We start from the raw sequence: 26,751 nt of genomic DNA on the forward strand, positions 1-26,751 counted from the left end.
TGGGAAATAATGTTTTTTTGTCCTTCTGCACATGGTGCATATCAGTTGTTACACACGGATTTCCGGTTTCTATGGAGCAATAGTTTTCTCTGGATTAATCCCGGACTCTACTTGTGTTTCAGTCCTCAGGTCCCCAGCAATGTCTGTCAGAAAGAGTTCATCCTCATATATCGTAAACATATCGATTCTCCGTCAGCCTCCTCTCATTTATCTGAACTGCCAAAATGTTTTAAGAGAGAAACGTGTGTAAAACCTGTGCTTACACTGTGATTTTTAAGCCACAAATTTGCACTGCCCTTTGTAAAACGTTGGTCATTACAAAATGACCAAGCTGTGTGTTTTTGTATGTTTATACATGTGTAAATTGTAAGTTTTCCCTTTTTTGTAAGCCTGGCTGAGTCTGTGGCTCAGAGAGTCATGCCTTATGTGTGGATTTTGCTGTGTCCGGCCAGAAGGACCCAATGAAAAATATCCTAGTCTTTCCAAGTGGCCACTCTACCGCTGGCAGACAAGTTTAGCTCTATACCTCTGATGCAGATGGCAAGAGGTTTGTGATTTTCCCTGATTTATCGCAATTAGTTTCACTAATGTGACAAACTAATCATATGTTATTGCCAACGTGACCCAGACTGATGGCAGACCGACTCTATCTTCTTGCAGTTTTGGATGCAGCACTGTTTTACGTAGTGTGACTGTAGCATTATGTAGCACGCTTTGAGTCTGACACAGAGTACAGTGTCAATTAAGAAACACCAATTAACCTAACATGCATGCCAAAGTACCCTGAATAAATCCACACATGTGCAGAGAGAACATGCAAACCCCACAGCCTGGGCTCTAATTTGGAACCTTGTTTCTGTGAGACTGTCAATCAATCAATATTTTACTTCTAAAGCACATTTAAAAAGGACAGTGTCCATCAAAGTGCTTCACACAAGGCAGCAAAGCAGATTACAACGAAAGGCAACAAAAACAGTTAAAAACAATTAAAAACAATTATAGTTACAGTTACAGTGATATTTACAGTTACATTGCACAAATGCAGACCAGATGGAAGTCCAAACTGATTTGCTTCAAAAACTAGATGGAACAGGTGAGTTTTTAAGCATGAGTTAAACGATTGAATGGAATCTGACATGCGAACATCGACAGGAAGATTATTCCAGACTTTGCGTGCGGCAATTGCAAAAGCTCGGTGCCCTGTAGTCTTTCGTCGGGGTCTTTGTTGCACTAAGGGCAGTTGGTTAGAGGATCGGAGTGATCTCTTGGGCCTATACATGCAGAGAAGGTCTGCTAGGTAACTGAGGTAAATGTGGGCTAACCATTATGCCTGCATGTGTTTCATCTGAGCGCTCTGGCTTCCTCCCACAGTCCAAACATTAGCATGTTTGGCTAACTGGTGATTCTAAATTGGTCATGGATATGAGAAGTGTATAGTGCTGTATGAATGCATGGTTAAATTTAGCTTGAGAGGTGAGTAAGACTGAAACAGCATTACATAAATGCCACTCTATTACACTTTAGGTAACTATCTAAATGGCAGTTGGATTCCTTTTAATTTTGTTTAGTGTTTGGTTGTCTTACACATTTCATGACGTTGCATGGATGCAGCACAGATGTATTAGCACACCTTTATTATATTAGCCAAAATAAGCAGTCAAATTAAAATCACATTGAATTATGGACGTGCCTGATAGCCAGTGCTAGCATTAGTTGATAATCCCCTATTATCAGTATGATTATGGTAAATCATACAAGAATATCATATTCAGTGTTAAACTGCTCTGATCGGCAATACTGTATTAGGTACCTCGCTGCTGTAGCCAAGCAAACACGAAAGAAAAGGCCGTTCCATCTTCCTTACTTAACCACAAGATGCTTTGAAGCTGCACGGGTTCAGTACAGAGCACATTTTAAGATGATACAGTGTTCTTAAATGAATATAATGATATACTGTAGAGTAAGGTTAGGTTGACACATCAACACAAAAGCTGGAGAAGAACAGTTGTCGCTGTCAATCACTGTTGGCACTGATCTCTTTTAACTTCACTGTAGACCAACATGCCTGTGAACTGACGGGCGCTCAAGGGAAACCATGCGGCAAAGTCAGCATAAAGATCAGATGAGATTCCGGAATACGTAAGTAGGGGCGCTCGCATTATGCAGAAACTCAGGAGATTCCCAGTAACGCGGAGAGAAACTCTCAGCAGACACACGGGGCTGACTTAAATCTCAGAGTCGGAGGGAACGATCGATATGGTGATTGGGGAGAGAAAATAATCTGTAATTTGGGGCACTGGAGATCATGGAAGAGAAAAAGAAACCTTATAGTGCTGGACAAAAGTTCTTAGAGCCTAGGAACTCTCGCTTTGGTTTCATCCAAAAAGTCCATTTGTTTCAATTTTATCTGCCTTAAGCTCAGTTAGGCTTTTAATCTTAGGTTTAAGGTCAGGCTTAAAGGACAGAAAGAGAAGTGAGAGGGATCGGAAAATGCAAAGCTACATATATTCTTCACAAAAAAACCTTTCTTAAAAACCCCAAAGCACACATATTTGCATTGTGCGTGTTTTGACCCTTGAAGGTACATTGCATTTCCTCTTCAAAAGCCTGTTTGACAACCTGGAAAGCATTCCAGCCTTTGTAAAATGTATTAAAAGTTGCCATGAATACATTTCTGTAAATAGGAACATTTTTCTGTTTTCTTTTTAAAAAAAACAAACCTACAATAAAACTGACTTAATATGAAGAACAAAGCTTTTTCCAGGACAAAACAGGCGAAACAATCTCAAAGGGAAAGTGTCAGTGTTTGGAGAACTGCTTCACAACCGAATATTACTCTAGCTATATTACAAGAAACGATACAAGCCTCAGCGCGAGAACACACACTCGCTCGCAAACAATACAGATGCACACTATAGTCCATAAATGCACACTCAATATCTCACAGGTGAAAGCTTTCATTCCCCACTGCCGAAGCCTCAGGCAATGTGTTCACCCCAGCAAACAGAGCATGATCTCCCTTTCTCTTGCTCTCTGTGGCACATGGGTGTGTGTGCATGCACAGACGTACCGCAGGATGCGTGTGTGTGCGCGAGAGACCACGCTCGTCTGTGTCTTTGCACCAACATAGCACGAGGAACTATAGAGAGGGGAGGATCAGGGGAGAACATGGGTAGAGAAGACAAAAACAATGAAGGGCAGAGGAAAACAGGAGCGAGGTAACCGGGGAGATCACAGGGAATGGAGGAAATAACAAGGAGGGAAGAAAAGCGAAAGGGAGATCAGGACAGGACAGGAAACACAGGAAATCACCCGCCTGGGTAGAGGAAGAGGGAGGCGAGGGAAAGGGGGCAAGAAGGGTGAAGTGGTTTAGCAAAGCAGGGTAAATAAAAACAGGGATCATGTGAGCCGTGAAGAGGTGAAAGATCACGAGAGAGCCGGAGCAGATGAAATGCCGCTCGAACAGATAAGAGGAGGGGGAGGGATCACGAGGGGAAAAGAAGGCCTGGGGACAGAAAGATGCAATCTTGGTATGAGGCCCTACACTCTGGTGGACAAAGAGTCTGGTAAGCCTGATCTCAGTGCTTATGGAAAGCTCTATCTTGCTGCTGCACTGTTTACGCACACTCTTCCACAAAGAGGAAGCCACGGACATAGATAGCAGAAAGTTCAATGGTTTAAGCCTCGATGGCATCTTACAAAGGGCTGTTTTTTGCCATAATGAACCTAGAGAGCAATAACAGTAACAGTTTCACATCCTGTAAATCTGTTTTTCACACAGGTGAGAGAAGACACTGGGGAAAAGGAGACAGAAGGTAATGAAAACCTTCAGCACACAGATTTGTATTTATGTGCTTTTTACTTTTTTTTTATTTTATCCCACAGAACCAGCGCCGTCAAACGCGTCCAAAGGGGCTATCTCCCTGTCATAGCTGAAAATATCTCTGCAGAGTATTTGTAGCCTTCCGTCTTTCTGCTCCTCCCTCTCCTTACATCTCTACTCTTCTTTGCTGTCAGCGCCATTTCAGGTTTCAGGGACCTTGGACAGAGTCAAGCTAAGTGCTGTTCAGTAACACTATTATTTATGCATATGTTGTTAGTTGCTGTGGTTTCTCTGCTGTTTTCTTTACCGCAACAGGTGTTGAAGCAGATTCTCAGCGTTTCTCTCTCTCGCTTCCTCTTCTTCTCTTAACTTTCTCCCCAACTCCACTTTCTTTGGTTGTAATAACCCAAAATAAATAAGTAATTCTAATAAATTTTGGCATTTTTTTGCCTTTCAGTCAACAATTCCGATTGCTACGCTGTCAGGCAGGACAGGGAAAAAGAAGAAAATGTTTCCCTTCTCACCGCATTCACGATATGTTCTTAATTTCATAATGATATTTCACTTATAGGAAACCCTTTGGTGTGCTGCAGTGAATCGGCAGTTGTTGAACTACTGTTAAAAAGTTTAAATCAAACACTGAAATCTCCCATCTGTAATTTCGTAGCAGGACATTGTCTATTAACAGTTGGGTGATTACCCACTGAATGGTCAATCATTTACACAATGACTTCCAATCAGGCTTTTGTGCAAACCGCAGTGCTGAAACGCTCCCTCGCAGACCTAAGAGTTAACAGGGACGATGATAAAAGAAAATCTGTTTTTCTGTCTTTCAAAGGGTTTTATTCATCTGGCCTGCATCCTGTCTGAAAGAGGAAAAAAAACATTTCTCTGAGTCCCTCAGATTTGATTTATACTAAGCTAACGGGAGCTTTGCTTGTAGAAATAGTTAAATATCTCTGTGGGCAGGCTTGTTTGTTTCCTTGTCCAGAGTTGGACGAAAAAAGATTGATAGCCCTCTCATATCTGTGAATTAACTGGAGCGAGGGGAACACAAGGGGAAAGAGCTACCCTGGCTCCGTCCAATGTTCACAAAGCTCGCCTAAAAATATGCCTCCAAAGCTCACTAATTAATGTGGTTTAGCTTAAACAAAGCTGTAAAACCAAGCAACAAACTGTGGGGTTTTTTTTGGAGAAGTTGTGTTGCGCTACATTTTCTTTTCTTGGTGAAAAACAGTTTTATTTGTAATTACTTTGCGGCTAGGGCTTGGAAGGTAAGTGGAAGGTCTGCATGCTAAAGTGTCCTTCGACAAAATGCTAAAACCAAAAATATCCCAAAAGCACCCATCGGTGTGTGACTGTGTGTTTCAGATAAAGCTCCAAGGTAGACAGAATAAAGCGCAGTGTTAAAGTGTGGCTAGAAATATAAAGTGGATGGGAAAAGTTAAACTGCCAATACTTTTATTAATAAAAAGTAATAAAAAGCAACTCCCAAACCACAAACTGGATTAACCATCTGTGTAGGCTCGCATTCATCAAGGTCGTGATCGTCTTCAGAGCTTGAAAAAAAGAAGAAGCCCACTGGACTTCTTCAAGTTTGTGAAGACTCTGATTCAACAGGCATCTTCACTTCTAAAATCAAAGGTGGAGAGTCCCATCCATTTACCCCCTAGTGGGGGTTGTTCCCTTTGGAGGGGGTCCTGGGAGTCGTTGACCTACTACTGATCATGTGTGTTTCTTCTTCACTCATCTTTTTTCATTCTTTATGAGTTAATACACACACTGCATCCAATCACTGGTTATTATTAATCTCTGCTGTCTTCCACAGTTTGTCTATTGTCCTGTTTCCCTCCCCTCATCCCCAACCCCTTGCGGCAGATGCCTGCCCGTCCCTGATCTTGGTTCTGCTGAGATTTAAAGTTGTTAAAACTCAGATTTTCCTTCTCACTGACGCCAAGTGCTCCCTCATAGGGGGTCATCTGATTGTTTGGGGGTTTTTTCCCGTTATTGCAGGGTCTTTTGGTGTTGTAGAGCATCCCCTCTGTTCAATGACTGTTGTTCACATAGATGACCTCCTTCAGTCCTCTCTCAAACCATCTGTCTTCCCTGTCCAAAATGTGAGCATCATCATCCTTGACAGAGCGTCATTTGTCTTTTAGGTGCACATTTACAGCTCAGTGTTGTGCCATTGTGCCATGCATTTATGGAGGCTGGTTTCTCCAATCCAGAGGTCCTTTTATTCAAGCTCTCAAGGCTTCTGCATTAACCCCGCTATTTATTAGTTCATTTAATGTTTAGTGGAAACAAAAATACACTAAACAAAAATAGTCTGGCCCTGCCTTATGAACATGAGATGGTGTGATCCTATCATGAAGCTATGAAAGAGCGCAAATAAGTAAAGTGCTGAAACATTCATTTCAATATGTTCACCAAACCCAATCATAGGAGATCAAACTCAACACTTAAAACTTTAATGGGCTGAAAAATAGGCCTTTTTTAATCTCCTGCTCTTGCTCTTTCACACACACACACACACACACACACACACACACACACACACACACACACACACACACACACACACACACACACACACACACACACACACACACACACACACACAGATTATTATGATTATTTTTGAATGCGAAAATTATTATGGACTGATGGCATCATTATGTTTACTATGCAGGAGGCCTATCATAATATTATCATTCATTTTGTTATTATGTTTCCCCAGGTAGACGCCTTTCGCATGGCACTCAGGACTGCTGCTGGTTTTAATTTATCTGGGATGAGTTGGATTTTTATCTGTGCTTTTAACAGACTCTCCCATGGCTAAGAACAAATCAATAGTTTGTAGTCCTTTTCTTGATCCACAAGTTATCTTACCTTCTTTCTTTTGTGGTATTTGGCATGAAAGTTAAATGTTTGTTGCCAAATGTGAAAAAAGACATTAATGAATAATTTCATATTTTACCTACCAGTTGCATAAGTGAGACCCCAGACCTCCTGACCATAAACATCTGTCTTGTTCCAGACCAGCCTGTGGACCAGACCAGGCCCGGCAGGATACCACCGCTGGTATAACCTCCCTTGGACAGAGGCGCGGACATGAACCTTGGACAGACCGCCCAGCGGGGAGACAGGGGATGATGGGGAGGGAGGAGTGAGGAGGATTCGCAGGAGAGAGAGGTAGCCAGCAGCACGAGTGCTCAAGTAGCTCAGCTTCACAAAGGCTCCTGGGATTGAAACGTCTTCCTGCACTGCCTGGGGAGAATAAGCAGAGGAGCAGAGTGAGAAATACAGGTGATGGTGAGAGCATAAATGAGAAATGAAAGAGAGTGACAGAGTAATATAGGAAAGAAAGGTGTTTTATCATGACTTTGTATTTGTATAATGAGCTAGAGTAATAAGTGTTATTGGCAGGTACAGAAGAAAATAGCTGCACAGTAGGGTGCAGTAAGTACACAGAGTACGTGTCAATGTTTTCTTATCTTTTTTAATACATGAAATGAAGTCTGCACCACAATGATATCTGTAGAAAATAGAAAAAGTATTAAAGTCTTGAGTCATGGATGGAAAATGGGAAGTAAGTGCAGTGATTTATTGAAACATGCAATTATATGCATTAAATATATTACTTGAGGGGGTAGGGACAAATAAGTAAATACTTCAGCCTACTCCTTTTCAAACAAATAATGGAATGATATTTTGTAATGATTGTGAAGGCACATGTTTGAAATGTTTGAAATAAAAATGAACTGAACTGAACTGAATATAGTATATAAGGCAAAAACCAATGCTTTCTTGTCATTTCTTCTCCAGGCTTCTTGAAGGACATTTAAAGCTCTTCTCTGGATGTTGCTGCCTTTTGTTCTGTTCTCTGTCAAGACGATCCTACACTGTGTCAATAATACTGAGATCTGGGCCCAGGGGAGGCCAATCCATGACTGATGTTGTGTTTTTCCATCCGAATATGGTTTTACTGCACTGGAAGTGTGTTTGGCATCACTGTCATGTTGATCCGTACCAGCTGATGCTTGCCAGATGGTGGATAAAAATCTGATGGCACTTTTCCGCGTTCATAATTCCATCAGTTTTCACATGACAGTAACAAAGGACTAAAAGCTACCATTTAAAATTGGTTGTGCTGTCTGTGCCTCGGTGTTTTATAGGTCAGTGACTTAATAAACAAACAAAAAACATTCATCTTTGGATGCTGGCTGACTTTTGAGCTGTTCTCTGTCAAGGTGATCCCACACTGTGTCAATAATATTGTTATCTGGGCTCTGGGGAGGCCAATCCATGATGGATAGTGTTCCATTATGTAGGTGTTTTCTACCTAGATATGCTTTTACTGCACTGCTAGTGTGTTCGGGATTGTTCTCGTGCTGAAAAATGAAGCTCAGACATCTTCTATAGGGTATTCCACGGCGAATAAAAATCTGAAGGTTGTTTTCTGTTGATAATCCCATCAATTTTTAAATATCTCCAACACCACTGGCTAAAATGCAGCCCCACAGCCACCATGGTAGAGCCTGTAGGCCAATCTTTAGTCCAGTTCTTGTGTATTTCAGCATTCTTTACCCTTTCTGTACGAATGACTTCTTGATAGCCTGGCTTCTTGGAAGCAAACGTCAAAGATAATACAAACATACACCGACAAGTATGCTTGCACATGTTTCAGTAAGTTGCTGGATGCATTTCCGGTTTTCCTAGTAAGATATAGGTAAATGAGGGGTGACCCAAGACTTTTGCACAGCACTGTATATCCAGTATATACTGTATTACTCTATTCATAAAGTTTTTCATTTAACCAGCTGCCTGTGTTCACTATAGTCAATGAACATGTTACATGTACGAACTGTCAGTGCTGTTCTTTCCATTTATTTACCCGATGCTTGTGTGAGCTAAGCTAAGATAAAAAATGTCCCTTCATTCGTTTTGATGTTCTGTTGATACAAAGTGCAGATAGTGTATCTGTGGCCTTGAATGATGATATTTTCAAGCGAGAGCGAAAAGGAATAATGTGCTTTGTGCTTTTAATCTACCAAAAAACCACAAAAAACAAATGTAGTGAGAGAGAAAAAAAAGTCACAGGGTGAGGTCCTGCTCTCTGTGAACAACAAAAAAACCAATCTTTGGCGCTACATTGTGAAGTAAATATGTAACCACCTGAATGACCTTCACATCTGATTTTCAGGTACTTAATTTGCTTTTGTGGTGGGGAAGTGTATGGATGTAGCACACATTTGCATTTTGTTCATTTGGTGTTTGCATGATGCAAATATGAATCGAGCTAAATTTGCACAATCCTGTTTGTCTCAATCGTGTGAGGCCAGGTTGGTTTGTTGCTGAGCTGTTACAAAGTTTATGTAAGCTTCATTCTCGCTGACACTCACACGCACACATTAAATGCTTCGTTACTCTTGCTATTTTTATTTCTTTATGACTAAATCCAGGCAATTATGTTCAGTTAATTAGGTGAGAAAAGATATCAGGAAATCAGCACCATCACATAGCTACCATAGTCGTGGGCTTGTGTTTGAGAACAGTGATTACGTCTGTCAACAGGGATTTTACCTGTAGCTCAGGTATGGCTGGCCCCTTCTCTGCACACGATGCGGTGTATCTGGAAAGTGGGTAGGGCAGGACGAGAGGATAGGGACTCAGAACGCTCCTGATGTCACATTTAGGAGCTTGAGGTTCCTCCCTGGACATTGTCACCTGATCTAGAACCAGGAAGTTGTTATTTGGGGACCAGATGGTTCGTGTTTGAGGGAGGAAGGGTGGACGCTGGAACATCAAGGTCATAGACATGGCGCCCAAGGTCACCAGGTCAAAGCTGGAGAGAAATGAGGAGCAACTAAGTTTGGAGGAGAAAAGGAATTAGAAATGTAGTTTTTTGTGTGTCTCTTGTGCCTAAATTTGTACCTTCCATCCTGCCTACTTATGGTGTAACCATACTCGGGGTGCTGCGGAAAAGAGATGTTGACTCCAACGAGAGGAGAGCCATCCTGCAGCACAACGCTACCTCGGATCACAGCTACCCGACTGCCAAAACAAAGACGAGAGAGAGAGAGGGAGAGGGAAAAAAGAGATGGAGATAAACAAAGAGAGGGAGAGATGACAGGTTTACAGTGATGGAGAACATAATCACTGTTTGAAGAGAGAGGCACATTGTGATGCACTTGCCAGATGACCTTGTGCGAATAAAAAAGCAGCTGAGTTTATTCTTCTCAGTACAATTCCATTCTTCAGCACAGAAAAAAGTCTGCCAGAGACTGCCAGGATACAAGGATCACAAATATAGCTTCACCCACAGTAAAACCTTTCAACACCTTGTCATAAAGAGACCAAAACTTCCACATCATTTTTATATTACAGTGACAGCGCTACCTGCAGCAAAAAAACCAAGAAAAAAACAAAGCAGGCCAGGTTGTTCTTTAAAAAGGCCCTAAATGATGAGAAGCATCTCTCCCATTTGAAAATATTCATCTTGATTTTGCAGGTAAAGAATAGATTACACTGCTTGAACCTGGACTAACAGCTGCCCCGGTGCAATAAAGACAGATTTAGGCCGACACATGCGTTGCACACGCACACACGTACGCACACATTCACGATGGAGTCAATCTGTTACTCCGGAAAAAAGGATAAATGAAGGATGGTGAGGTGTTCTCCGGGTGACTGCGTAGTCCCGTTTGTTACTCCTGTCCTGAAAGCTGCAATCGATTTCCCCTCAGAAAAAAATGCCACATAATTAATTTATTTGTTTATTCTACAAGTGAACCAACGGGTCGGGGAAAAAAAGAAGCACTTTGCCATTTTTCAGAGTGGTATCCCCTTTTGTTTTCCAAACCAAATTTTCTAGGTCATCATAATGTCGCTGAGATGGATTTGCGCTCTTAGACAGCAGTCAGAGGGTGCTGAAAAATTTATGGTGACACCTTTACGACTGGTGTAACTGAATGACACATAAAGCATTAATATGTACCAAACAAACACTCTGTAGCTGGATTCTGACACGGATCCTGGAAGAAGGAACAATGTGCTGTCGTGTGACTGCCGATCTTCAGGGTAACAGATGTACGTGCAGGCGCTTGAACACACGACATGCCCCATTCACATGCAAACACAAATCCTCATTAAACAAATGACATCCAGTGGACGTTGCAAGTCATTAAAATGGATGTATTTGTCCATCGTCTACTCCTGAGGTCTTTCAGCGCACCGTGCAGTCGAACAACTCGAGAGCATGGATGCGCAAACACAAATACTAGACTACATATAAGAATACGGCACAAAGAGTAAATAAGCGCATACCTGGTATCAAAGGGCACATCTCCAGGGAGAGTGTGTGTGGCCGCCTTGCCAAGAAGGAAGCGGATGCGGTGGTAGAAGCTGTGAGTGTGCGTGCTGGTGGGAGAATGGGGTGTGGTGAGGGGAAGCGAGCCCTGCTGCAGCAGGGCCAACGGGTCGGCCGAACCCTGGCACAGGGGGTCAGAGCCACAGCTCAGCTGCTCGCAGCAATCGGGATCTACGCAGTCCAACAGGCCATCTGAAACGCACAGGAGGTTAAAATTGTACAAAAGAGAAGACCAACAGTAGCAAAAAGGCACGCATTTTCAAACAAGCACCACAGAAGAGGTGGTTTAGAGGGGAATTAAATTTACTACTTCACCTTAGAATGCATAATTAACACAGGCTTTAATATTTGTAAGTGGCTATAAGGTTAAGAGGACCAAGGCCAAGGTACTCTATGCACCTTCAGTAAAAGACTAGAAGCAGACCCAATAAAACCTCAGACATAATATCAAATAAATGATTCTTGCAGTGCCGGCCAGTGAGAAACTCTTTCGGAGTAATGCGATCTGCAATAACGAACTATGCATGCATCATCGTTATCACAAGAATCAATCAAATGAAATTTATTAGGGGCCATCAGAGTACAATTATAGCATCTATTGCTATAAATCAGACTTGAATCGCCAGCATTATTTGAATGTGATCCATAAAAGGCTGGCATAAACAATGAGCCACGGATACAAAGCAGGGCGGCAGGTAATAGGACCCAGGCTGGCATTTGTGTTTCCTATTTCAAGCCTGTTTCTGAAAAGGCAGGAAACAGTGCTGACATTTAAATGCATCTGACCACAGAGCAGGGAGCTAAAGGCCAACAATATTCTATTATAACCTCCCCCTGCAAAGATAACTCAGTACAATGGCTGAATTCCATAAGATTCACTATCTGAACTTGAAAGCACATTATTAATTGAATTTGAAATATCATTCAAGGAACAGACAAGTTTGTAGCTTATTAGGGAGGCGCGGCTCTTAAACGCTGCGCACAAAGACGAGCAGTAAAAATGGAAATTTGGAACACGTGTAATACATATAAATATGTATGTGCATGTGATTTTACTGCTCAGATGTGCAGAATAAATGCTCTTTTTCTATTTTTTTCTTCAACAGAAAGCACAATACATTTTTTTCTTCGCTCCCATCCAGGCAGAATAATTGAAACTCTCTCTTCAACGTTCTTCTTTATTCTCTGATTACTTGTGATAGCATCATTCCATCTCTGTCTATCTTCAGAGACAAAAAGATTGCGTCGAGAGAAGGCTATGAGAGCCTACCATATATCTGCCAATTAAGAGCGATGGCTGAATTGTGCGGCTGGAAATTATGGCATTTGAAAAGCTGCGCAGAGAGATGGAAGTACTGCAAGGTAAGAGAAGTAGGAACCGACTGCATAAGGCGTTGTCAGCAAGCACTTCTTTGGCATAAGCACAAGTAAAGTGAACACTTTCACACCTTCAGTACAGACATTTAGACATTTGAAGATTAATATTCATATGGTATTTTAATGCAGTATGTTTACAGTGATCCCATTTTGCATATACTGCCATAGAGTGTATTCACTGCATCTTTTTTTTGTCTGGCTTCCATCTGTTCGCTACATCAACCTCTACTTAACCTACTCTTTCACAAAGAAAAAAATATATTAAATCAAATCCTGTCTTTTAGTCTCATGTGGGATGAGCTCAAACTGCACCCCAAGGAGCTGGAAAATGAAGGCGACACGAACGTGCCAAAATCTGCAGTCCCTCAAATTGAGGCTGGCTCCAAAAGCAAATAGTCTCCCTTGTTAAAATGTCCGACTTCAAAGCAGAAAAAAGCATGTTTACAGCCTTCTACAAAAATGTGCTAATAATTGTACAAACAGACCAAGAAGTTTGCTCAGGGAAATTTTGATATTTTGGTGTGTTACTTAGTGCTAATTAGCTGCTAGCTGATACCTCATCACAACTCGTTGCCATTATGATATGGTTACCTGCCCCAAAGAAAAAAGAGCCAACTTAGCAACAGCTAAATTTCAGCTTAAAATTCATTCAAAATAAAAACAAATTAAAATTTAACATGTGCATAAATATTCACAGTCTTTTCCGTTACATTGAAAATTGAGCTCAGGTGCATCTTGTTTCCACCAATCATCTGTCAGATGTTTTGACCACTTGACCGATCACTCAGTCCACCTGTGCTAAACTCAAACCAAGCCATGAAGTCCAAGAAACTGTCTACAGACCTCTGAGATAGAACAGTATTGAGGCACAGATCTGGGGAAGGTACAGAAAAACTCCTGCAGCATTGAAAGTCCCAATGAGCACAGTGGACTTCATAAATCCTCAGCTGTAAATGGGAACCACCGGGACTTCTTGAAGAGCCGCCTGGCAAACATGAGTGACTGAGAAAGTGATCCAATGTTCGCTTTGACAGAACATCAGTGTTGATCTATGGAGACGGGAAGCCAACCTTTTCTGCAGCACTTTAACAATCAGACCTGCATGATAGAGTGGCCAGAGGAAAGCCACTCAGTAAAAGGCTCATGACAGCCCACCTGGAGTTTACCAGAAGTCACCTGAAGGACTCCCAGACAATGAGAAATAAAATTTTCTGCTCTAATAAAACAAAAATTGAACTCTTTGACCTGAATGCAAGACATCATGTCTGGAGGAACCCAGGCACCGCTTCTCATATGGACAATGACATCCCTATAGGAAGCACGGTGGTGGCAGCATTATGCTGTGGGGCAGCAGGAACTGTTAGTCTAGTCAGGGTCGAGTGAAAGATGAATGAAGCAACATACAGAGACATCCCTGATGATAATCTGCTCCAGAGTGCTCTGGAGTACACAGCCAAGATAACAAAGAACCAGCTTTGGGACCGCTCTGTGAACCTCCTCGAGTGTCGCTCTCCATCCAGACTGACGGAGCTTGAGAGGTTTTACAAAGAAGAATGAGTGAAACTGCCCAAAAATAGGTTTGCCAAGCTTGCGGCATCAGACTTGAAAAGAGGGTATAAGGTGCTGCTGAAGGTGCTTCACCGAAGTAGGGAGCAAAGGCTGTGAGTACTTATGTACATGTCATATTTTTGTTTTTATAAATTTACAAGAATCTCAAAGAAAAAGATTTACAGCTGAAAAATGAATTGAATCCATTCTGGACTAAAGCTGTAACCTGACACAAGGTGAAAGAAGTGAAGTGCTGGGAACAGTGTCTTTTACATCAAGGAATCAAACTAATTTTACATTGTGAGATACATTCAGCCCACTTTGATCTTAAGTGGGACGGACCAGTGAAACTCCCTTTTCTGTGGGTGCAAAGAAGTTTAACTGCACATTTAATCCCTAAGATCTCAATATAAGAAAATGAAGTGCAAATTAATAATGCATCTCAGTTTTTCTATGTTAGCATTAAGTAATTCTGCAGTAGTAAATTAAAGAAATCTGTCAGTACAATTCTTTGGGCTTAAATTTTAAAAATTAAATGTGTAAAATTGCAGAGAAGTTCTGGTAGCTCACTGCCCATACTGTCCTGTAATTACAGTATAAAACAGTTTTTTTAATTAATTAATAGAAAATGTCCTCTTTTTCTTTTTCTTTACTGTGAACCTGACAGAAATATGTGCAGATAGAGGAAAAAACCTGAAGCTTTTCTAACATGTGATTGCTCATCTGTTATTTAATAATTTTGGTGTAGTTGTAAAACTTATGAGAACGCAGTAGGTACCAAATGTCCTTCACGTTTCCCAAAGCGTGTAGGATTGGAGTCTTTGCAGGGTTGATTCCGGGCCACAGGCCTTATGTTTAAAACCCTGGTTTTACAGGAACAGTTTGAAATTTTAGAAAATGTAATTTCTCGCTGAGAGTCAGATGAGAAAATCTAGATACCACTCTGTTCAGAATATGTTTACTGCCAGCAACTGATTAGCCTAAAAGTGGATGCATCAGGAAAACAGTCGAGCTGGCTTTGTTCAAAGGTATTAAAACCAATAAGCAGCTTTAAAGATTACAAATTAAAAATCATATTTTCTTTCCTCATCCAAACAAAAACCATAACAACAGTTTGCAGTTTTATGGGGATGGCAGGGCAGGTTGTGGGTCAAACTATTTCTTGGCAGGGCAGTGACTTCCTGGAGTGTTTGCTGGCTGGCTCCTTCCAGCATCATGCCAGAAAACCAGACACGAGGCTGTCAGAGTGTCAGACAACAAGAATCCAGGATGTCAGATCTCCTTATAACAGCAGATACTTAATTGTTTCAACCTTAACATATAGCCCCGTGATGGCCTGCCAATGCACTCAGTGTCTACCCAAACTTAAGCCGGGAAAAGCTCCAAGACTAGCTCGATAAGTTAATCTTATGTCTTCAAATTCTAATACTTTGTTTTATCTAACTTTGTAGCTAGCTGAGATAACTCCTGATGTCATCATTTCTTACAGATCTGACAAAACTCCCTCAGTACCACAGAAGACACTGTATTTTTCCCAGGGTGGATAGTATTCCCTTAAGCAGTATGCTGACATTTATGTAAAAAAATGGTGAAAGTGCACCATTAAATGAAGAAATGTGTGACTGAATAAACAGTTAATGCTATTCATCACTACAACAGTCCTTTATTCCTTAAAAACCACAAATGAACACACGCACACACAAAAATAGACCGAACAAAAAGACATAATCCATCGATACAATACTGAAGCATAACCACACCGCTGCCAAGGCACAGTCCTGCTAGGACTCCTTTCCTCTATTCAGCCCTTATTTTACAGTCTACAAAACATTTTTTATTGCCCGGGCTCTGACGTTATAATCCAAAATAAGGACCTGTAATTCATGTGCTGAACAGCCATCAGCGCCGATTTTGTGAAGTGTCGCTGAGTCAATCATGCAGTTTGTGTAAACAATGTGGAGACGGAAAAAAAGAGTTGCTTTGTAGCTACCTAAAAAGAAACCTGTGCAACCAGAAACCAGAGAAAATATGTATGTGTTTGTGGTTTCCTGTGGCTGATTCAAACAACTCTAATCAAAAAACTTGGAGCCACAAACAAAAAAAAGGGAAAAAGGGTTTTCCTCCAAACAAAAGCAACACTACCTTGTTTGCAATGATGGATTACATCCCCGGCTTAACAGCCATGCCCATAATGGATATTTGATAGAGTTTCAAAGTGAATGGGCACAGTTGAAAGCAATGCAATAGTGCACTACATCCTTACAACTACCTTTTTTATTTTGTAAAAGAGCTGCAGATGGGACCGATATGGCGACGGAATGATTGTAATGAGTAGAGATCCTGCCATCGCTGAAATGTTCCTTTCTTCAGCTAGGAAAACACAACTACATGGCCTTGAGACACAAACCTCTCACCTGCCACCAGACACCTGACAACCATAAGCAAAAAAGAAGCAGAAATCTATTATGCATGGTTTGCTGTATTTGGACTTGGGAAATTTTCTCTGAGTGCCTTTTATCCTAGCAGGTGGTATGCATATTAGACATTTAGCTGTGATAAGAGGAAAAGCAGACAGACACACTCTCGCACAAAATGAAGAGGCATACACACAAACACAAATACGTATTCAGTATAATAATGTCCAGCAGGACTCTTCGGGAGTCTCAGCAGGACTGGGACAGCACAGTGCGATGAAGGGGAGGAACAATGAGGCTGATTTTTTTCTTTTTTTGTTTAGATGGAAACTGAACAAGAAGTAACAGGGTAGAAGGGACAATCTGCCCGAAAGACAGAAAAGAAAGAGGTAAAGAGATGGAAAATGACAGAAGATGGTAGAATTTCACCTCCGTCGTTGTCTGTTCCATCACTGCAGTCAGTTTCCATGACAACGCTGCATCCAGGCCCACTCCATCCAGCCTGGCAGACGCAACGCCAGCCGCTCTGCTCCAGGGTACAGCGCCCGTGCCCGCTGCACAACCCCGGGCAGCCATCTGAAAAGGTGTGTCCCACGTGTTCGTGCACACAGACACAGAGTTTTAGCGCTTGTGAGGACGCTGGAGGAGCACAATGTGAAATTTATCACCTGAGTAAAAATAAATTACCTTTCACTACGACATCCAAATCATGAGTAACTGCGGGAACAAATAAGTGAGAATTGCGTAAAACCAGAATGATTGTAAATGGAAAACATCCAAAGAACAACAACAACACCTCTTTTTTTTGTAAACGCATTAATCATACTCATCAAAATATCACAAGACAACCGAACACTCCCACGTGGACTTGGGCACCGCTCACCAATGTTACAGTGCTCTCCCTCCCAGCCAGGTTGGCACACGCAGGTCCCATCGTGGCACTGGCCGTGCTCTTCGCAGCGAGGATGGCATGCTCTCTGGTCGCACGCAGCGCCAATCCAACCCTCCTCGCACTGGCACTGGCCTTCTGAGCAAACGCCGTGGCTGCCACATGGCACCGGGCACAGCTCTGCCGAACAGGTGGGTGGAGATATGCGTGAGAAAAAAAAGCATTTAAGTGTGAGAGGGGAAGGGAATGAGAGGGAGTGGAACAGATGGAGGAATTGAGCGGTGGAAGAGGGGAAAAATGTAAAAGAGGCACCGGGGACGCAGAGAGCAGAAAGAAGTTTCAAAGAGTTGGGGGTGAGCCATTGGATACAGGTGAGAAAAAAAATAACAAGCGATAGAAAAAGATAACCTCAGAGACTAAAGAGTCTACGTTCTCACAATACACAATCTTCCCACCTCTAATAGCTGAGCTCCCTGAAGGAGGAGAAGAGTGAATACACTCATAACAGCCAAATGATTCGTATTTGCACCGCATATTTAAACTACAGGGATTTCAATTCGGCTCTATTATTCTTTTCTGACATTTTGATCAGATATGTTGGGTATGTTAATACCTCTTTTTCCTCTTTCTTCATTTTCCATCATCTTCTCTGTTAACTTTCTCTTTTCTCCGTAACTTTCTTCCCCTCTGTCTTGCAACGTGCATTTAAAATTCTTTCCTCCTGTTTTTGTCTATTTCCTTTTCTCTGTACTTCGCCTCTGCATCCAGCTCTCCCTCGCTCTCTCCCTCTGCAGAGGCAAAGCCTCATCCATCAGTAAAGAGAGCAAAGTGCTGGAGGCACACAAAGACTACTTATCCAGCTGCAGTAAAAAGTTATTTCAATTTAAATATACATAGCATGGAGAGGGAGGAAAAAGTGGATTAAAGTTGGAGAGGTTTTTTTAGGCTCTCTATTAGAATTACATTAACTTAGCTATGCCTCAACAAGACCAGGACATAGAATTGCTGGGTCCTTTTGATTAAAAGCCCGGCAGGTAGAGGGAGGCCGCTCATATCTCAGATATTCAGCCACGGTCTATCATTATCATGGGCTATATCACTATAATAAGGCATGCACACACCTGAAAGCAGGTGCTAATGCCAATTGCTTGCAAATCATCGGTGTGCATGGCAAGGAGGATTCTTCCCAACGCCAGCATTAAGTTAGTCTGGTGGAACCAGAGAAAAGCCAACCTTAAAATGGCTATTTTCCTCTCTGTCAGCTCACACTGCAAGGATGAGGAAACTTCTTTTTCCCCCCCACTGTGTTCCACGCCACGCTGTAACCTATGTTTAGACACCACAGTAGACTTGCTTGGCTCGCCTTGTTCTAGTCTTTTTCCTTCATAATCGGTAAAGAATTGCTGTCTTTGCAAGCAAGCAGAATAAAAGTCCTTTCAGATCTATCAAGGCTTTTTATATTTAACAAACACTCACTAACTAACATGTTGTGCTCAGGTATGTTATAAATGTTGGCGAGCTTTTAAATGCCAAGCTGAATGCTCCTCAGAGTTGCGATCTCTAACAGGCCTTGCAGCAAAAATGAGAAAAGAAGTCTTTTAAAGAACACATTTTTCTCACTGTAATTTTCTTTCCTCATTTAGCTAAAAGGGAATGCGAGCGTCCGAGCGCCTGTGTATTTGTACGCGCATGAGCATGTGTGTTGCGGCATAGCTGCTGCACTCAAAGATTCATGAGAGGAAATCTCATTTACGACTAGCATGAAGAGTGAGTGCACAAAACGCCCATGCGAACACACACGCATGTAGAGGCGCATACACACAGCTCACAGTGTGGCTCCAATCCACATTTCTCTCATGTCTATCAAATCCCCAGAAAATAGTATCTGGCAAGACCATGCGTGCTACCAGAACACTGGCAACCTAGCGATGTGCACTTTCAATTTTCAGTGTTTTTTTTTTTGTTTTGGTTGTTTTCTTTTTTCCTGTGTGTGAACAATAATCCTCAGCTCTTACCGGTGTAGCAGTCTGGTCCCGTCCAGTTGGGCTGGCAGGTGCAGGTGTCTGACTCTGGGAGATAGGTGCCATGTCCCGAACACTGCTCCTGACAGGCTGGCAGCGGGTCATCGCAGCTCACTCCCGCCCAGCCCGCCGAGCACACACACTCCCCACGCACGCACACGCCGTGCCCGCCGCACTGAGGGTCTACACAGTCCACTGCGGACGGAGGGGAGGGTGGAATATAAAAGCACGGCTGAGTCAGAGGTGAAAGGAAGGAGCGAAGGGGAGGGGGGGCGGCGAGAGCCTGTCTCGTTATAATTATCAGTTCACCGAGTATGAAAGCAGTGTTCTTTGCATCCCATCCAGGAGTTAACCACCCCAGATACAATCCCTGTATCTGTTCCACAACATTACACTTCATAGGACACTTAGAGCCGAGGCTTTGATAAGGGGTGAAATGGGTTGGTTGGTGTGCGGCTGTGTGTGTGTGTGTATGTGTGTCACGGTGGTCCATGCTACGCTGTGTTAGTGTGTGTAATTACAGCCCTGAGCACCGAGCCAAAGCTCAGCAAAGTTCGGCTAAACTCGGCTCAGCTCAGCTTCGCCGCTCAAGGTCAAACACGTGATTCAGTCTCTGCAGGCCGAGACAGAGAAGGCAGCAGCGGAGGTCTTTAGGACAGCTGTGCCATCGGTGTTTCTGTCAGGTGTAACGTCATAATTGTTTTCAAATATTGCAGCTTTGTTTGTTTTTTGGTAATTTATTGGATGGTTTTACAATGAAGGGGATGTGGCAAACGCCCAAGGCTTGTTTTACTCCACAGCTGCAAGCTGCCTTAACTACCTGAGACTCGAATCAATTGTACTGTCATTGTTTTTTACTTCCTTTGCTTACAGGTCTTTTTCCTGCTATGCCGAGAATGCCATTTGTTGCTTCCAGGAAAGCCTAACCGATAGCGAAGGTTTAGTGACCGTTTTTCCTGCTTAAGTCAGTCTGAATAGATGTTCTTACCCTCTCCATGAAACGCGCACAGGCCAAATTCTTTCTTGCCACTCTGCGTATATTATACACAGAATCACAATGATACTAAACTGACATTTGCATGCTGAGTATCTTCAATCTGTTTACTGCCACACCCCCCATTTCTCTTTATGAGGAAACACATTTAGCCTGGAGGTGTGATGATTGTTTCAAAAGAGAAAAAAAGAAGGAGAAAAAGAAAAAGCAAGGCCTGAGCAGTCTGTCCTGAAAGATGCATGTATGACAAGGACCATCGGACCTGTCTGCTGCTACAGTTTTTAGATAAGCCAAAACTGGGATATTTGGAAGGAGGTTTTTCTTGAATGTGGGTTTATTATGTGAAACATTAAAAAGTGAAATGTGGTCACGATTCTATAATGTTTGAAACTCGTTTTGTCTTCTGGTTTGAAAAGTGAAAAGGTCACTTATTAAAATATATTATGTCAAAACAGCTAAAGCTTTAGTCTACATGTTTAGAATTAAATGTCTGCAATTTTCCTATTAACATAAATATTATTAGTAGTGGTAGTAGAGCAGTAGTTGTAGCATTAGTAAAGGTGTTTACGTCTCCATCAGCTTTTGTTCAGACTGTCTCTTTGTGAATGCGACACTCTCAGACAGTATTTGAATGTCTAAGACATTATTTACTTTGCCAGTGTTACAAATAGTTACTGTTCAACAACATTTCTTTTTTTCTTGGTCTTTCCGAGCCGCATGAACGTGTTTTGAAGTTCTAAAGCTAGACTTCTCATCGTGCTTTACAGTTTGATCTCTCAATAACATTGTTGACATTTGCTTACATTTCACGAGATTCTTACTTTGGTTTGTTGAAATAAAAGGAAAAGAAAGGATAAAAGAAGAATAAGTATTTTTCAATGTGATTTTCCCAACTGGGAAAAAATGTTCAGAAGATGAAGATGGAAACAAAATAGTCACTAATTCACGGTTCAGGTCTGACTTCAGGTTACAAAAATGTTGATTTTTAAAAGATGTGAGCCATTTATAAAATTATTATATTGTGCTAAATCACAACAACTGTCACCTCAAGGTGTTTTATAGTGAAAGTTAAGGACTCTGCAATTATATAGAGTAAGCCCCAACAATCTGATGACCTGCTACGAGCAAGCTCAGTGACAGTGAGAAGAAAAACTCTCTTATAACAGGAAGAACCAGCGAGGGGCATCCTTCTGCTGCAGCCCGATGGGGTCAGGGCAGGAGACGCAACAAAATTAAGTTCACTATCATGTTTCTAACTTTGTCTGCCTGCCATGTGGTGCAGCAGGTAAAAAACAGCTGGCTGCTCCAGCTGCAGTGTGGGCGAGGACAAAGGCTGTATGAAGTTCATCCGGGAAAGGAAATTTGCAATTTGGGGATGTAAAAGTGAAAACTGACGAGGGTAAAATGCTCTGCAGAGACTCTCATGGTCCGTCAGTCTGTGGGATCCCTTTAGTATCACACAAAGTCATTTGATCCTTGCTCAATATAAAAATATTGATTAGGGTGGTGTTAAATTCAATTCTTGCTTTTAATAAAAAGAGGAAAGTCATTTGTGTGCAAGTGGAGCCCTTTCTTCTTCTTCTTTTTAGCAGTGTAAACAACAGTTCTTACCTTGTTCACAATTAACACCCTTGTAGGCCGGACTGCATATGCAGATGCCCTGGATGCAGGTGCCGTGGTTGGAGCAGGTGGGATCGATGCACTGACCTTCCTCCACGTTGCACTCTGCCCCCTTCCACCCTTCCAGGCACACGCACCTTCCTTTCTCATACATGCCGTTACCGCTGCACAACACGGGGCATGAATCTGCAACAGGACAAACACAGATTACACTCACATATTCTGTAGTACACCTATGCACAAACACACACACAGTGCTGCAGTATATTAGCTGGAAGACCGTGGTAACCTACCGTGAGTGGGGCTACGCTCTCTTATCTCAGTAGTGCGCAGATTCAGCAAATCCTCAAGCAGCCTCTGTCTCCCTGTCTTTTCCTCTCTCTCTCTCCCTCACGCACACACACACACACACCTGTACACACGCGCACACACTCCAGCTTATCCCTCACGCTGTTTCAATTTACTCAAGCACCACCTGAGCCTGGCTACCACGGCAACCCAGGAATTGTAGAAAATCCTCCCAACGTCACCTCACTCATTCTGAACGGGCCGTGAAAACAATCGTGAAAACGAAGATTAGGAAAGAGAGCATTAGGGATTTAAAGAATGAGGCAGCGCTATCTCCATGCAGAGATGGAGAGCTGTGTGGCTAATGTAATGACAGGTAGAATAGAAGTCACGCTCGCAGTCAGAGCTCGGGAAGTTCAAATGCATTAAAAAGATGATCCATAGCCATTGCCTTTTTCTCTCGAATAATTTGCAATGAGGGCCTCGTGTGTCCCGTGTTTGTTTGATCCGTTGTAAAATCGAACGCTCTGTGCCACACGGTAATAAAATCACACTTCACATTTTACGGCTCGTGCTAAAACTTGCTGTCTAACTTTTTCGAGCAGAGGATATTACAGCACAAGCAAATGAGCAAAGACGGCAGGAGCGTATGAATAAATGATGAGCGTAAATAAATCATAGGAAGTGATATCATATCACCTGTTTCGACACAATGAGACAGATTCAACTACAATAATTTTTACAAAGACTGACTCTTGGGGAGAATGCAGAAGAGGGAGAGAGAGAGGGAGAGGAAATAGAGCATCTGTCCGTGGAGATGCAGAGGGAGGGAGGTAGAGCAAACGGGAGCAAACAAGATCCGGTCAGTAATGAAGACTAGCCAAAAGAGTTCAGCTGCTGATGTCTTCACCGACTTGATACGATGTACGACTTCATGCAGACATGTCACAGTTTATCAGAAATTAAGGGTGGTGCTCACTGAGCTACGGGGAAGGTGTTTATTGAGAAACAACGTTGGAGGAAACGTGAAGGTTTAGAGCAAATCTGTGCAAACCGGAGCCTGTTCACTCCCCATCTACACTATTGTACTCTAATTCACCCAGTAGCCACTGACAAGGTAGCTCTTACTGAAGTAACTAAAACAATTATTTACTTAACTCTTGCTTCAAAAAGAAGAAAGCGTTGAAATTTATTATACTAGTATTAATTATTAATTATATATCAGAATAAAAGCTACAGCTGCATTCTGCCACTGCAAGCTTTTTTCAGACGGCACTGCATCGTGGATCAAAATCTAACTGTACTTTTCTGCATTCATAATTACATAAACTTGACAAGCTGTCCAACATCACTGGCTGAAACCCCCCAAGAAGGGTCAGATACAGCTCTCAGTCCTGGTCTTTGCTGAATTCTTTTTCTATTACTTAAGGACAAGACTTTCAGATGTTGTCCATCCGATATGTTCTTTGGTCTGCCACTTCTTTTTCTGTGCTTTTTTGAAGAAAATTGTCCAGTTTACAGTTTACAAACTGCACCATGTCAAGCCTCCAGCTAATAAATCCCCGGGAATCACCTTGGTGCAAAAATGGCATTTTTTCCCCTGTCTCATTGTGTTATCTTTGGCATTTTTAGAGATCCAACTACAGAAAAGGAACCAAATCATGTGTTTTTGCTAATAACAAACAGACAGATACTGTGTCTTCTGTGGAGACACAACACTGGTTCATCTCTTGAGTTCGGGGGCTGTTTTATGCTTGAATGACTTGTCGGTCATTGTTAAGTAGCTTAACAAAATGGTCAGGTACAAGGACAGGACTGAAAATGAATGAAAAAGCAGCCGATGTCTAAAAACTATGAAAAAACTTCAGAAAGTCTTCCCCCTCAAAAGCAAAATATACAGAAATAATATAATAATATAAAATCTACAGAAGACTTTTACACAAATGTGTGGTTGTTGGCCATAAAATCACAGAAAACTCCACAGACTGGAAACAGCATTGTTTAGTAAGATATCACACACTCATGTGAAGACAGCATGAGAACAGCAAAAGCCCATTTTGTGCTTGGAAAAACCCTGCATATATGTGTGTATTCATCCGCATGATGAAATAGTACCGTGCAAAAATGTCAGGACTTGCAAAGTAAAAATGACTTTGTAGCTGTTTTGGAACATCACTAAATCTTTATACAAATATATATATATATATATAAGTGAATTACACATTTGTGACAACTTTTAGAAACATTTTCAGCAGAAGTGAACAGGCTCAGGGCTACAAAAAGTCCCTCCAGACTGTGTTGGGAGGCTGGAAAATATGAAAGACGCATTTCTTTTAAACTTGCTCTTTTACTGAAATTAGACAGACAGACAGACAGACAGATAGATATTTCTTACCTTTGGCACAGTCAGGACCCAAGAATCCAGCAAAGCAGTGGCAGTGTCCAGCGACACACTCTCCATTTCCGTTACAGTCTGTGGAGCAGCCGTCCATTGAGTCTGCATACCCACGCGCACAAACAAACACACACATCAGAACATTAAAAGCCAGAAAATAATACAAGAACTTGAAAATATTCTGCATGTAACTCCATAAGCTGACATGGCTCACTGTTATTGAATGAGAGATCTGATAAGCAATGGATGGCTCCCCAGACACAGGGGCTATATTAGATTAGTCTGATCCAGCTGCTATCACTCTCTGGGGAACGGCCAAGCACTCACTTACACTCAGTAGCACTAAGCACATTATACTGCATTACAGGTTGGAAACACGCGGTACGCAAATTTACACACATCAAGGCTTAATCAACAAACTGTTTACACGGGCCGCAGTTTGGAACGAGACTGGAACAACATAAAATCTGACATTGTGAGTGCACGAGTAAGTGGAGAATATACAATGGCGCGTCGCTACAGTAGATGCACTCTGGGCATTGCAAAAGATCAATGTGATGCTTGTTTCTACTAGAGCATTGTCTCATCTGGATGTGTGCGTTTCATCCTATCCCTCTGTAGGCTATGTGCATTTCATCGTAATCCACAATCAGACTTCAAAAGGAAAAACTTCTTTTTTACTCTTCTCCCTTTTTCTCTTATTGATACGTCCATCATGTCAGAGCTCATTCTCCGGGCCCGAGCAGATAGGGGAGATAAAAACGGAGCGCGCTTTCATGATTTTAGAGCATTACAGGAGCCTCGCTCTCAGCTCTGCTCAAGACACAAGTTTCTGGTGAAGAAGAATCAGCAGCTGGCAGAGCTGGGGATTTGAACCATGCTGCAGGTTGTCTCGTGGCAGGCGAGCTCCATCTAAGCTAGATAAAGTAATTAAAATGAGTGTCGAGGATGTCATCCTTTATTTGACCCTGCGCCGTCCTGCTCGCTCTCCTCTGAACAGGGATCGACTCCAGAGTCAAACCGCTGCAGTCCCCTGGCTCGCTCTGCTCAGGGAGCATGGATGACAAATCCTTCAGTGGCACGGCTCACGCACACACACGCTTACAAACACATGCACACAAAGTTATTATGTGACACCCGCCTTGAGGCGCGTGTGACACATGCTAATGAGACAGGCCCTGCCAGTAGCCGGCAGCGCAGCGTTATCCTCCACAGCAGCGCATCACTACAGAAACCAAAGTCATTTTCACCTCCATCACCTGTCATCGTCACACTGATGGAGAGAAGGAGTGGCAATCATCTTCTCTCCCACACAGTCGGGAGAAATCACAAATGTTTCTCTTTCTCACGCTCGGGGGAAGAAAAAAAAGAGCCTCCTATGCACAAATTCCAATATTGACTGTGGCACCTGACACATGTAATGAACAAAAACTCATCTGCAAGGTCACCGAGTTGCTTTTGAATCGGGCGCAGGCGAGCGATCCGTCAGATCTCTCACAAGGCTGCAGGGTTGCAGCAATGATATAAGCTCTGTATCTTTTCATGTCTCAAACATAAAACTCTCCGTGCAATTAAGAGGTAATGCATAAGAAAGCTATGCCTCTATTTGTTACAGCGTGTATGTGTGTGAGTGTGCACGTGTGTGGGCATTCATGAGACGCCCACTCTCTTCTTTCCACTGACTAAACCCTGGCCAGTTAGAAATCACTCATGCCATAAGTTATTGAAGTTAAATGCTATTATAAAATGGGTGCTTCCAGCCAAGTGATCTGATTGGTCAAATAAGCATTCCAATTGTACTTTATGAGCCCGTAAAGATTCAGCCATGCTTTATGACCCTTGGGCTTTATGAATTTATGAAAAAAAAAGATGAAATGGCTGCTCAGCTAACTAGAAGTATCCAGCCTCTAGCCAACCACCAGTTTTGTTTATCCTCTTTTTTATTAAAAGTTATGAAGGAAACTTTCCCAGATTTTTTTTCCTTTTTCTTATGGCCATTGTTTTAAAGAG

At 42.2% G+C, this 26,751-nt stretch overlaps 1 protein-coding gene across 2 annotated transcripts in view; it reads right to left on the bottom strand.

The window, feature by feature from the left end:
* Positions 1-26,751, bottom strand: part of tenm1 (teneurin transmembrane protein 1) — a 191,642-nt gene that overhangs the window by 59,253 nt on the left and 105,638 nt on the right. For both annotated transcript variants that reach the window (XM_026188289.2, XM_080287598.1), the window contains exons 9-18: positions 24,742-24,843; positions 22,050-22,244; positions 19,439-19,639; positions 17,418-17,603; positions 17,222-17,251; positions 16,964-17,110; positions 11,153-11,387; positions 9,761-9,880; positions 9,410-9,671; positions 6,808-7,093 (exon numbers count right to left, since the gene is read on the bottom strand). In XM_026188289.2, coding sequence (XP_026044074.2) covers positions 6,808-7,093; positions 9,410-9,671; positions 9,761-9,880; positions 11,153-11,387; positions 16,964-17,110; positions 17,222-17,251; positions 17,418-17,603; positions 19,439-19,639; positions 22,050-22,244; positions 24,742-24,843 — 1,764 coding nt within the window. The remainder of the gene's footprint in view (positions 1-6,807; positions 7,094-9,409; positions 9,672-9,760; positions 9,881-11,152; positions 11,388-16,963; positions 17,111-17,221; positions 17,252-17,417; positions 17,604-19,438; positions 19,640-22,049; positions 22,245-24,741; positions 24,844-26,751) is intronic.

The sequence above is a fragment of the Astatotilapia calliptera genome, chromosome 2 (assembly GCF_964374335.1).
Source record: "Astatotilapia calliptera chromosome 2, fAstCal68.1, whole genome shotgun sequence".
In the NCBI taxonomy this organism is placed as follows: Eukaryota; Metazoa; Chordata; class Actinopteri; order Cichliformes; family Cichlidae; genus Astatotilapia; species Astatotilapia calliptera.